This window comes from Terrapene carolina, unplaced genomic scaffold, assembly GCF_002925995.2.
Source record: "Terrapene carolina triunguis isolate 2854851 unplaced genomic scaffold, T_m_triunguis-2.0 Scaffold66, whole genome shotgun sequence".
Classification (NCBI taxonomy): domain Eukaryota; kingdom Metazoa; phylum Chordata; order Testudines; family Emydidae; genus Terrapene; species Terrapene triunguis.
Genome location: NW_020664417.1, coordinates 14,098,803 through 14,111,721, shown reverse-complemented (window position 1 = coordinate 14,111,721; position 12,919 = coordinate 14,098,803). Strand labels below are relative to the sequence as shown.

Here is a 12,919-nt window from a genome sequence, read left to right as displayed (position 1 = left end):
CACCTGCACTCTTCTTTTTTAAAATGACTTTTTAAAAACAATAAAATACTTTTAACTGACATTAGGCAGAACATTTAAAATGAACCCATTTCTCCAGCTACTGTCAGAAAAGAAATTGCACTTTGAGTTTTGGAAGAAATGTTTTAGGAAGATTTATCAGGGCTACAAGAAAAGCTGCCCATGAACTAATGGAATTAGCTTATCTTTGAATTCCCTCCACCCCAACTTAGAATGGCCACTAATTCCTTTCTTTGCTCTTTTGCTGTTTGCAAAGGGGTTCACTAAAGCCTGAATTGATATAATTATTGGCTTGGATTGTTAGAGATTTAGGCCAGATGGCTATGGGTTTCTAAAGTCCCAGTTGCTTGTGTTAGCTTTTCTAGTTTGCCTATAGGGTTTGGGGATCAGCAATTTGAAAGGCCTGCAAACTTGTAAAACAGTATTATTCATGGGGGCAGAATGTTCATCGGCGTGACCCAGTACTAAATACATTCATTATAGGCATTTCTATTCTGCACAATTTGCCACACGGTGCTGGTTTCTGAAAAAAGAGACAATGGCTTATAAAATGCTTTTGAATGCTTAAAAAGACGGAGAGTTCACGCTGAGCCTCCTCTGCTTTCTTTTTTGACAAGAACCTTCTTAGTGACTTTGGCTGAGCTGTGCTGAGAATAAGTAAAGTGGAAAAATCAGCTATTTACTTCTTACATTTCTGGGTATGGGGGGAGTGGAAGGAGAAGAAAAAAAATGAAAAGAAGCGATGGTAAGATTATGTGAATGAGCAAATAAGCAAGTGGATAAAGTCAGCATAGAAATTAATGTAAAGAAGAATGAAAGAGCAGCAAGAATGTGGCTATAATGATAAACTTAAAAGGAAGTGCAGAGAAGGGGAACAGAAAGCCCATCATAAATAATCATATTTGAAATGAGACCATATCAGTTTCTGTGACCTGGATACAGCACGAGGCTCACGTAATGATCAATAGCATTTCTGATGTACACAAAACACATTAGCGACTCAGGCATTTGACTCTTGTGTGTAAATATGTTGTGGGTTTTTTTGTGTAGACTACATAGAAATACTTTTCACAAATGGAAAAGGTATGATTAAATTGCCACTTTCAGGCCATCTACTCCATCTATCCTTCAGGTTGCTGGGCTTTTTTTAAACAGATGGCATGTATAAGGTGTGCCTTAGCAGAATTGTCATGCTTCACCATGAACTGCTTTTTTAACTAAGATGAAAAGGATTTTCTGAAGAACCACAGGAACAACAAAATAATAAAGCACACATAAAAAGAACTCTACTCAGGAAAGGACAAGTGCACATAGTACAAAACACTGCTGCAGACTCCTTCAGTAAGAAGCCAGTTAAAGGGCAAGAGTTTGCAAACATTTTCTTTTAAGAAGAATATGAAAAGAACTAAAAGAGAGACATAGAAGCTTGTGCTCCATTTAGCAACACAGACATTGAAGAAAAGCAGGTTACCCAGAAATAAGCAGAAGTGTCAATATATTAATAAAGGAGCAAGAGGAAGACATAATTAGAGATATGACACCTTAAAGTCCTTTACTAAGCAAATGCACTCAAAAAGATTTTGTTTTGTTGAAAAAAAGAGGATTCCAAAGTGTATAAATCAGGAGAATGATTACATGTTTTGTGGAGGCAAGAAGACTAATTAAAATTACAAAAACAATTTGAAGTGTCATATAAAGAGGACAAGAAGTTGATTTAAAGTTTTTCTTTAGTAATTTGTCTGCTCTTTGTTGTGGCACACTCACAGAAAGTGAATGCTGGGGGAGGAGCTGCCTCCCCCACCTTTCTCTAGCTTTTTGTGTGTGTGTGTGTGTGACTTCACTGTCCTTTGATTTGGAAGCAAGCTGATTGGCTGGAAGCAATTCAACACATGCCGGGCAAAAGCTTTGTGTGAGTTGAAGTGAAGTTGCACAGATTTTAGACTGGAGTCAGCAATCAAGGGTGTTTAGTCTGCAGCTGAACAGTGAGAGGGAAAGAGGATCTCTCAGAAAAGATACAGTGCAGATTCAGCTAGCACTCTGCCATAAATGGATACTAACTGCAGAAGGAGAAAACACTGATGTGACAAATTTCGTCCTTGAAGAGGAGCAGGAAAACAAATGAGAGAGATTGGATTGCATACAGATTGTATCTGGAAGTCCTGACACGGTGTGTATAAAAAAAAAAAAAAAAAGTTTTCTGAGATATACTAAGATATTAATACTTTGCTATATTATAAAAGACATTTTCAAGTTTTAAAGAACCAAATGTGTACTGGGTTTAAGGTACCAAAGGAAGTTGAAAGAACTGCTTTTTAACTTGCTTGGAGAAATGAATTGCAAAAACTTACAAATGCACCAAATCAGTAGTAAAATGCACTTTATGTTCCTTTTTGTACTGATGATAATATCTTTCAGTAAAGATGTGCTAGGCAAGAATTTGAAATACAGGATTTATGAGGAGCAGAGAGTTGGATCAGTAATTGCAAGACTATCAGAGGATGTAGCTGATGTTTTATTTAAAATTCCTAACCCTTCTTCAGTTCGTTTTCGAGCCATGCAAAGAGGGAATTCTCCCTTACTTGTAGTCCGAGAGGATAATGGAGAAATCAGCATAGGAGCTAAAATTGACCGGGAACAACTCTGCCAGAAAAACTTAAACTGCTCTATAGAGTTTGATGTGATCACTCTGCCTACTGAACATCTGCAGCTTTTCCATGTTGAAGTTGAAGTGCTGGATATTAATGACAACTCTCCCCAGTTTTCCAGAGCTCTCATCCCTATTGAAATATCAGAGAGTGCAGCTGTAGGAACCCGGATCCCTTTGGACAGTGCTTTTGATCCAGATGTTGGGGAAAATTCTCTGCACACTTATTCACTGTCTGCAAATGATTTTTTTAATATTGAAGTGCGAACAAGGACTGATGGTGCCAAATATGCAGAACTCATTGTGGTTAGAGAATTGGACCGGGAGTTGAAGTCAAGCTACGAACTCCAACTCACTGCTTCAGATATGGGGGTACCTCAGCGATCCGGATCGTCTATCCTAAAAATAAGTATTTCTGATTCTAACGATAACAGTCCTGTTTTCGAGCAACAATCATATATAATTCAGCTCTTAGAAAATTCACCAGTGGGTACTTTGCTCATAGACCTCAATGCTACTGATCCAGATGAGGGCGCTAATGGTAAAGTCATGTATTCTTTCAGTAGTCATGTGTCTTCCAAAATTATAGAGACTTTTAAAATAGACTCAGAGAAAGGCCATCTGACCCTCCTGACACAAGTGGACTATGAAATCACCAAATCCTATGAAATTGATGCTCAAGCTCAAGATTTGGGTCCAAATTCTATCCCAGCTCATTGCAAAATTATCATTAAAATTGTGGATGTCAACGACAACAAACCTGAAATTAATTTAAACCTGATGTCCCCTGGGAATGAGGAAATAGCTCACATTTCTGAAGGGTCACCCGTGGACACTTTTGTTGCCATAGTCAGGGTGCAAGACAAGGACTCTGGCGTGAATGGAGAGATAGTTTGCAAGCTTCATGGGCATGGCCACTTTAAACTTCAAAAGACTTATGAAAATAACTATTTAATTTTGACTAATGCTACTCTAGATAGAGAAAAGAGATCTGAATACAGTTTGACTGTAATAGCTGAAGACAAGGGGACACCAAGTCTCTCCACAGTGAAACATTTTACTGTCCAAATCAATGATGAAAATGACAACCCACCCCGCTTCCAGACAAACAGATATGAAGTTGTTATCTTAGAAAATAACTCTCCAGGTGCATACATCACATCTGTCACAGCCACAGATCCAGATCTAGGGGACAATGGACAGGTCACATACACTATTTTGGAAAGCTTTATTTTGGGAAGTTCCATAACCACCTATGTGACCATTGACCCATCCAATGGTGCAATCTATGCACTCAGAACTTTTGATCATGAAGAAGTAAATCAGATTGCCTTTGTGGTTCAAGCTAGAGATGGAGGGAGTCAGCAACTTGTTAGTAATACCACAGTTGTGCTAACTATTATTGATGAAAATGATAATGCTCCTGTCATTGTGGGACCAGCACTACGCAATAACACTGCAGAAATCTCAATCCCTAAAGATGCTGAGAGTGGCTTCCATGTGACTAGGATAAGGGCTATAGACAGAGACTCTGGTATGAACTCAGAACTAAGCTGTTCCATAATAGCTGACAATGAAGAAAACGTATTTGTAATGGACCCAAGATCATGTGACATCTATATTAATGTTAGCATAGAATCTGTTTTATCTAAAGAATGGGAATTTTTTGTGATAGTTCAGGATAAAGGCAGCCCTCCACTCAGTACCAAAGCACTTCTGAAATGTACTGTTTTTGAATATGTTTATCCAATTCCAAGCACAGAAGCTACTTTTATTAGCCAGCCCTCTCTGGATGTTTCTATGATAACAATTATATCACTTGGGTCAATATGTGCAGTGTTGTTGGTCATTATGGTTATCTTTGCTACAAGATGCAATCGAGAGAAAAAGGATACAAGATCCTACAACTGCCGTGTGGCAGAATCAACTTACCAGCACCACCCAAAAAGACCATCAAGACAGATTCACAAAGGTGACATTACACTTGTGCCTACTGTTAATGGCACTTTACCCATCAGATCTCACCACAGAGCTTCTCCTTCATCATCTCCAACCTTAGAAAGAGGACAAATGAGCAGTCGACAAAGCCATCATAGTCACCAATCACTTAACAGTCTAGTGACAATCTCATCAAATCATGTGCCAGAGAATTTCTCACTGGAACTCACCCATGCTACTCCTGCTGTTGAGGTAAGATCATGTATTATCTTGCATGCATGTTCACTCATTCACCCATGTATGAGTGTGTTTATGTTCTGCATGCTGTCTGTGACAGTATGAAAGTATTATAGATTTCTTTTCAGGGATGCAGCACTGCAGTTCCACTCTGTCAATTGAATCTTAAAACAATCCTGCACATGAGAGACTATAGTAAACCTGTTATAATTTATTTATATTCTTCTTTAAATTGAAACAACTTTGTGTAATATACACATAATATACACAGTACTTTATTATTGATGTACAGTTTTCTGTGTGTGTGTGTGTGTGTGTCTGTGTTCAGACACATATAGTGTATAATACACAAAGTATTTGTACAAATGACAGAACAAACTCCTTAAAATGAGGGTTTATAGTAGAAACATTGCTACAATTTTAACTGCAGCTGCTCTAGCAGATGGTGGTAGTGTGAGAGTGTATGCATCCAATATCTTTATGTGAGTGTATGCATTCAATATCTTCATAATTTGAAACTGCCTATTTTATTTTTTAAATATATACACTATATAGTTTTGATCTCTCCTCTAAAAAAAAAACCAACCAAAAAAAACCAACCCTCTTTGCAGTCCATTGTTTTTAAATGTTAATTAATTAGTATAAATTCTGAGATTAACGAATAGCATTGCATTTTCTGTCTGTAGGGTGCCTTCAGATGTTTTCCATGGCAAACACTTTATACTGTAAATACCCAGTTGTACTACATTATATATGCACATGAATGTGCTCTAATTAAATTTTAAAGAAGAAACCAAAAAGAAGTAAATAATTAAAATTTTTCTAAATAGACATTTGGGTTTTATTTCCAGGAATCAGTGTTTTCTTCTTTTCTTTAGCAGGTCTCTCAGCTTCTTTCAATGCTTCATCAGGGCCAATATCAGCCAAGACCAAGTTTTCGAGGAAACAAATATTCCAGAAGCTACAGGTGAGGATTTCAGTTAGATTCTGATCAAAACATTTTTATCTGAGAACAACATACTGAACATGTGATAACAAAATATAATTCCATCACCATGTTTTTTCTGTTTACAGATATGCCCTACAAGATATGGATAAATTTAGCTTGAAAGATAGTGGCCGTGGAGATAGTGAAGCAGGAGACAGTGATTATGATTTGGGTAGAGATTCTCCAATTGACAGACTTCTTGGGGAAGGATTCAGTGACCTTTTCCTTACAGATGGGAGAATTCCTGCAGGTAAGAACACAATGAAAGTTGAATAGTTTATTTACAGTGCTCCCTGACTGTCACATTGATGTAGTTAGCATTGTGAAAGCCGAAATTCTTTAGCTTTCAAGTTCTATATTTCCTCCTTCATCTGCTCTACAGTATATAGTGTCCTCAAACCAGAACACAGCTGGTGCACTCAAGACTGGGACACTATTGAATTTCTGCCCAGAGCAGTGCGTAGGCAGTTTCTGCTATTATTTGCAGCCACATGAGCTGGCTCTAAATCCCCCCCAAAAAGCGTCAACTGGTCTATGTCCCTAGATTTTTAATGACTGGGTGGATGTTTGTGGAAAACCAGGCTGCTGTGGTGTGTTAAAAATACACTGAACTATAATTTGGCAGATGCATTTTCCATAATAGGATCCAGACTTCCAGAGCTTAAAAATGCACTGGTTAGGTGATGGAATGTAGTTTTTAGGTAGGGAAGTGTAGAGCTGCACTGTGTTTTCCACTAATGAATTAGTATCTGTAAATATGACCTATGTGTCAGTATTTGTGCTAAATGTCAAAGCAGTTCATTACCTGCCATCCTGATTGCTGGAATGAGTTGATTGTTCCAACATAAGGAGAGAGGCATACCTGGGGGGGATGCAAAAGGGAGATCAACCTTTTGTAAATTCAAACTCACTCATGAGTACAGTAAAAGAGACTGGGAAATCACATTAAGCTCAGAAGTGAGCTTTGTATTAGAACCCCAATATTTATACAACTACCTGTACTTTTTACTCCTAAATCTTTGCAAAATAAATGTGGGGCCCAGATTTAAATGCCTATACAAAATATACAGGAAATGTTTTATCCTTGCACATGAAAGCCATCTCCTACAGGGCCAGATTATGCCAGTATGGTTTAGGCTCATATTGGGGCTGGTGGGTAGCTCTACAATTTGCTGTGCACTAGGGTGCAGGGTAAGAGTGTCCACTGAACTGCTCCTTAGGATGGTGCATAGCATGCTTCCTTCTGTAACCAGCTAGTGCCATTGGCCAGAGCAGGATGGGGTAGAGCCAAAGCCTTGCCACCTCCTTCCCACCTTTGGGGTGGCTAACCCTCAAGGGCACTAGAAGGGCCTTCAATTTTCCCTGGCCTTTGTGTGGAGAGTTTAAGATGAAAAGGCTTCTGGAGCCCTTCCTTTCCTTCTGCACCTTGGCCCCAAACATGTAATTCTGTCTTTTCAAACCTTCAACACTTCTCTTGTGGATTTTGCTCCATTCTAGGGTCTCACACTACTCCTAAATCCAACCTCCCATCCAGAAGTCCCACCTAGCTTTTTTTGGTAGCTGGGATTATGTAGGTCCAAGTGTCCACAGTCACAAGGTTTTTTTCCCCCTACTTCTTGCCAACAAGTTGCTACTTAGAAGCCATTTATTCCTGTACCATCCAACTTTAGACAAAAATCTTTTCTCCTTGAGTGGTAAAGTAGGGAAGAATTTACTATAATTCTCAGCAGCTGTTAAGGGAGACTTCACATGCAATACTTTTGCACTGGATCATTCCACAGTGGCAGCTAAGGAATAATTGTCTACTTCCTGGCTGGATGATTGTGGGTTGCCGGGGAAAAAAGGAATGTTTACACTCTTAGCTGAAATTCCTATTATTCATTTAAAGAACTTTCTATTAGCCCCCAAATATAAAACCAATGAGTGAAATTTTCAAAATTTGGCCCAACTGTGATCCCACTGAAGTGCATGTTAAAACTCTCATTGATTACAAGGGGAACAGAGTTAGGCTAACATGGAGTGCTTTAGAAAATCCCACTCTCAATATTTGTTTATGTGCATAGCCCTAACCACTCCATTAGTTATACATGAACCATTTAAGATAACATATTAATTAATCTGCGTGTTCACACGAAACTCACAAAAAGTAGAATGGAAATTTTCTTCGGGTTTCCTAAGTTCAGTTTCCTAAGTTCAGCTTCCTCCTTCCGTGCCCCTCTATTTTTAAGTGTCCGTGCATTTTCACCCCAGACCAGAAGTCACAGGGTCAAAATACTGTAAGAAAGATCATTTTTTCAATATTTTCTGCCTAGATGGAACCAGGAAGGAATGGACCATCTCCCATACACATGAATCTGTGGGAGATCCTCAAACATTTTAAATTTCAATGAAAACATTTCTTTTTTCTCTCTTAAAAATATATAAAAAACCTTTACCTATATGTTTACGGTTTTGAAAAAAACATACATTCAGAGTTACTTCTGACATTTCAGTCTTAACCCATACAATTGTACATTTATATCTTTTCTATTGCTGACTTACGGACAAAGTGGGACATCGTTAACCCTCATCATTAACATCTTGATTGCTGGAATAAGTTGCTTGTTCCAACATAAGGAGAGAGCCATATCTGGGGGATGGAAAAAATTCAAGCCCACTCGCAAATATAGTAGGGCTTTTAATCATTTGTTTAGAATATTGCTATTATTTTATACTGCTAAATCTTGGTCTCACTAATGTGAGTGGCAAAACTCCCACTGATTTAAATGTGACAAGCCTTTGGCCTTGAGTGAACTTGGTCAATGATCGGTGACACAGTAATGGCCCTGCAGTTCTCTATTAATTCACAGAATTGCACTGGAATTGTACTGAAAGGACCAACTGAACCAGTGCAGCTATAATGCATTTCATTCCCATCCACACTAGAACTAAAATCGTTTGATTTAACCATTGTGGGTGGAGATATTTTCAAGACTTGTCAAGAGCTGGTGCAATCACAATGGTACTGGCATTGCCTGTGAAACATTATGAGCACATTTAATGTGTGGAAACAAAGCACTTCATAGGCATTTCAAACACCTAATCCAACACTTTAAACACCAATTATTTTATGTAGATGAATCTTTTGAGGCTCACTCATCACTACTTCATTTGCAACACCCAGTGCAAAATCTGGCCTCCAGCTATCTATACTTCTGCTAAATTTCATACTCCCTGATGTAAGAAAGGAAGTGAGTATAAACCTAGAGGAATTTTAAATTGCATTAAAAAGGAAACAATATGTTAGACTGTATAAAGCATGGTAGGGAAATAATACTGACAATATTAGAGTGGCACTGTATTAATCAATGGCATATTCTCACCTGGAATATTATGTTCAGTTCTGGTCACTCCATCTCAAAAATGATGTTGCAGATATTGAAGTGGTCCAGAGACAAGTGAGGGAAATGATTAGAAGCATGAGGAAACTTATGTGGAGACACTGCAAAGTTTAGGACTGTTTAGTTTAGTTTAGAGAAAAGACAAATAAAAAGGGATATGATATAGGTATATAAAATAAAAAGATAGAAGGGATATAAACCCCAATTCTTCAAGGCACATTCTAACCATTAACTGATGGAATTAAGAAGCAGCTTCTCCTGTGGGCAAGGTATCACATAATCAAAAGTTATTCTATAATTGTTTATATCTGTGCTTCTTGAACTTTACTGTGCAGTATCTGGTACTGGCCTCTATCAGAGACAGGATAATGGGCTAGATGGACCACTACCCTGATGGGGTATGACAATCCCAATGTTCTTATTTGGAATTAAATACATTTACTGAGGTAATCCTGAGAGGTGTTGAGCAGCTGCAACTCCCATTAGCTTCAACATCTGGAAAGGGGTAGTTTCCTTTTCCAGCGTTCGGAAGTGGAAATTAGGCTTCTCTCCTGGCATCCTCTCTCTGCACAGGGCCTCCACTCACCGTTTACTGTGTTTTAAAAGGGGCTGCACATGCTTCCATTCCAACCCTACTAGAACTCTTCAGGGAGCTGGATGCTGGCTGGTCATTCCCCTCCAGTACCTCTTTGGGTAGGAATGTGAGTTCCTGGGCAAAAAGCAGGGGCAACACCCATTTCCTCCATTTAGCATTCATCACAGGCCCAGATCCCTTAAATCCTTGGTTGCTCCTCTTTGTAGTCTGTATAGTCACTGTATGTCAGTGACCAACTGGAGGTATTAAACCAGCCATCCCCCAAAGGCCAAATGCATCCTTAGAGTAACTCCACTCAAGTTAATGGAGATATACTGGGCACAAATTTGGCCTAAAATGTCACGAGGTTAGATTAAAATCTGCATCACCCATTTGGTAATTCATTGTGTTACTAGCAGACCCTAAAGAGGAGACAAGAGTTGGAGAAGATGGAGATAACTCCATATCTTCTCTGTTCTCTCTCCTTTCTCTTCTCCCTCATTTTCTTTTCCTTACGGTTTTCCTCCCATATCCTTCTATTCTGTTCCCTTGCTCTCTTCACTGAATTGCAACTAGGAGATGAAAGAGGGAAACTTCTTAATTTTCGTTCATGAAAGGCATTCATCAGACATGTTGTATACAGTGTAGTTGTAGCTATGTTGTTCCCGGGATGTTAGAGACACAAGATGGGCGAGGTAATATCTTTTATTGGACCAACTTCTTCAGGTCTGGGAACGGTATTCCGAGTCTTTAGCTGTGACACTCAGAGTATCTTTCCCAGATCTGAAGAAGAGTTTTGTGTGGCTTGAACATTTGTCTCTCTCACCAACAGAAGTTGGTCTAATAAAAGATATTACTTCATGCACCCTGTCTCTTTATTCATCAGACAGTCCTGTATGAGAAGAGAGTGCTCTAACCTCTACCTTTTAAGTCACCCAGGCCACTTATTTTCTTGGGATTCACTGAAGCAATGGTATAATATGTTCTTCAAACAAGTTAAAAATTATATAGTTATCTTATATTTTATATATTTATCAACCTTACTTGCAGACTAAAATACATGTGAACTTCCCTATAATGGGAGAACAACAACACTGGATCTGAACACCTCTGATCTTTGGAGAAATCCAAATATCCTGATCAGATATTTGGATCTCAGGTCCTTTAATATGCACTAGTGCTGACCCCTGTAATTGTGAGTAATCTATATAATTGAATCTGAACATTAATCTCAGATTTTGGTTTTGATTACAGCAATGAGGCTATGCACAGAGGAATGTAGAGTTCTGGGACACTCTGACCAATGCTGGATGCCACCTCTGCCCTCTCCATCTTCTGATTACAGAAGTAACATGTTTATTCCGGGGGAGGAATTTCAGCCGCAGCAGCAGCAGCAGCAGCAGCAACAGCAGGCATTTGAAGAAGATTCACAGCCTGTTGATTCCAATGAAAAGAAAAAGAGCTTTTCAACATTTGGTAAAGACTGTCAAAATGAGGAAGAGTCAGAGGACATCTGTACTTCATCTCTCCTCTCTGAAATGAGCAGTGTTTTTCAGCGCCTGTTGCCTCCTTCAATGGACACCTATACAGAATGCAATGAAATGAATCGCTCAAACTCACTGGAGTGCAGGAAGGGACATTTACCAGCCAAGACTGTAAGCTACCCACAAGGGGTGGCAGCGTGGGCAGCCAGTACACATTTCCAAAACCCTGCAAACAACACTGGGGCCATCCTAGGGACTCACTCGAGTGCACAACCTTCCTCTAAATGGCTGCCAGCCATGGAAGAAATCCCAGAGAACTATGAAGAAGATGACTTTGACAATGTGCTTAACCACCTCAGTGATGGTAAACATGAACTAATGGATGCCAGTGAGCTGGTAGCAGAAATTAACAAGCTGCTGCAAGATGTCCGGCAGAATTAGAGGGTTTTTTATATCATATTTTTCCATATTTATGGAAAACTGGGGGGAAAAAGAACCAGAATGAAAAGAACTGGCATTGCCAATTAGTTGCATTTATCATAAATGTGTCTGTGTATGTTGAATATTAAAATACTGTATTTTCATATGTACACAATGCAAGTGTGATTATCTTTATCTGTATTTTAAAAATACATTTGTACCTTATATTTATGTGTAATTTAACAAATAAATTTTATTTTTGTACTCCTATGGAAAGCATGTTTTCCTAAGTGTATATAACTGGCACCATTTGACTTTCTTGCCAAGCAGGTGTGTAAACTAAATCAAAGACAGGGATGTTGCTTTTCACGGTTTTGTAAAGAGTTTCAAATGTTACAGCACAGGCCCAACCCCACTGAAACATTATCCATACATTAGTTTCAGTAACTGATCCAACACCTTGTTGCAATGTTTCATTTTACAATAAAGAGTTGTCAACTCCCATAAAGCCTAAAATGTTCTTCTTTTCATGCCAGTTCAGAGAGTCATTCTCTCATTTAATTGATGGCTTATAAGAGGGGTGAGAAGGGATGATGGCATTCTCCAGAGGCACAACCACCACTGAGAAGGAGTGTTGCTCTTAGACAAACTCCTTTGGCCAACTCAACAGTGATACCGAGAAGCTCTGACAAGAGTTGCACCCAACCTCTCCCAGATGGGTCAGCCTGACTCAGGACCTCTCTGGTAGTGGGAATAAAAGGGTAAATTGGAGGGACCCCTCCCTCCCCTGCCAACAAAATAATCTTTCTTGCCATGACCTCCAAGTCACTACTACCTTTTTTATTTTCAGCTGCTGAGCATTCAGTCACTCTGTGTTGAAGCCAACAAAGGAATTCTATGGGGCCCCATCCATATGCCTTATGATACAGTTTTTAATTCATGATCATATACTATTTATTCCACAGGACACCTGCCTCATTCAGTACACAGGATGGATGGTGCTTACTTAATAAACAGCTGTTCAGTATTTTGTTTTCTTCTCATTGGTCAATTGGTGGCCCCATGCCTTATTTACTGCACACTTCAAACCCTGCTCTGAAAACAGAATTATTAATTTCCTTATTGGCTTCTCTATAGTGCTCATCACTACAGTATGTGAGTGCTTCATAAATATTAATTCATTTTCATAATACCCTTGTGAGATGAAGGAGTAGTATTAACCCCATTTTACAGTTG

The 12,919-nt window shown here is 38.9% G+C and overlaps 1 protein-coding gene across 2 annotated transcripts; it reads left to right on the top strand.

The window, feature by feature from the left end:
• The first annotated feature begins 1,880 nt into the window (after positions 1-1,880).
• On the top strand, positions 1,881-12,174 carry PCDH18 (protocadherin 18). 2 transcript variants are annotated; one of them, XM_024198530.3, is made up of 4 exons: positions 1,881-4,852; positions 5,719-5,804; positions 5,912-6,075; positions 11,034-12,174. In XM_024198530.3, exons 1-4 carry the CDS (start codon positions 2,348-2,350, stop codon positions 11,702-11,704), a joined length of 3,426 nt encoding a protein of 1,141 aa, XP_024054298.1. In that variant the 5' UTR covers positions 1,881-2,347; the 3' UTR covers positions 11,705-12,174. The 2 variants fall into 2 exon arrangements, with proteins under 2 accessions (XP_024054298.1, XP_024054297.1); XM_024198529.3 differs by having other exon boundaries at positions 5,716-5,804.
• Positions 12,175-12,919: the final 745 nt, after the last annotated feature.

Coding starts and splice junctions, on each gene's coding strand:
- PCDH18 (XM_024198529.3), top strand. CDS start 2,348: ATGAATTGCAAAAACTTACAAATGCACCAAATCAGTAGTAAAATGCAC. Junction 4,853..5,715: donor ATGCTACTCCTGCTGTTGAG/GTAAGATCATGT, acceptor TCTTTTCTTTAG/CAGGTCTCTCAGCTTCTTTC. Junction 5,805..5,911: donor AAATATTCCAGAAGCTACAG/GTGAGGATTTCA, acceptor TTCTGTTTACAG/ATATGCCCTACAAGATATGG.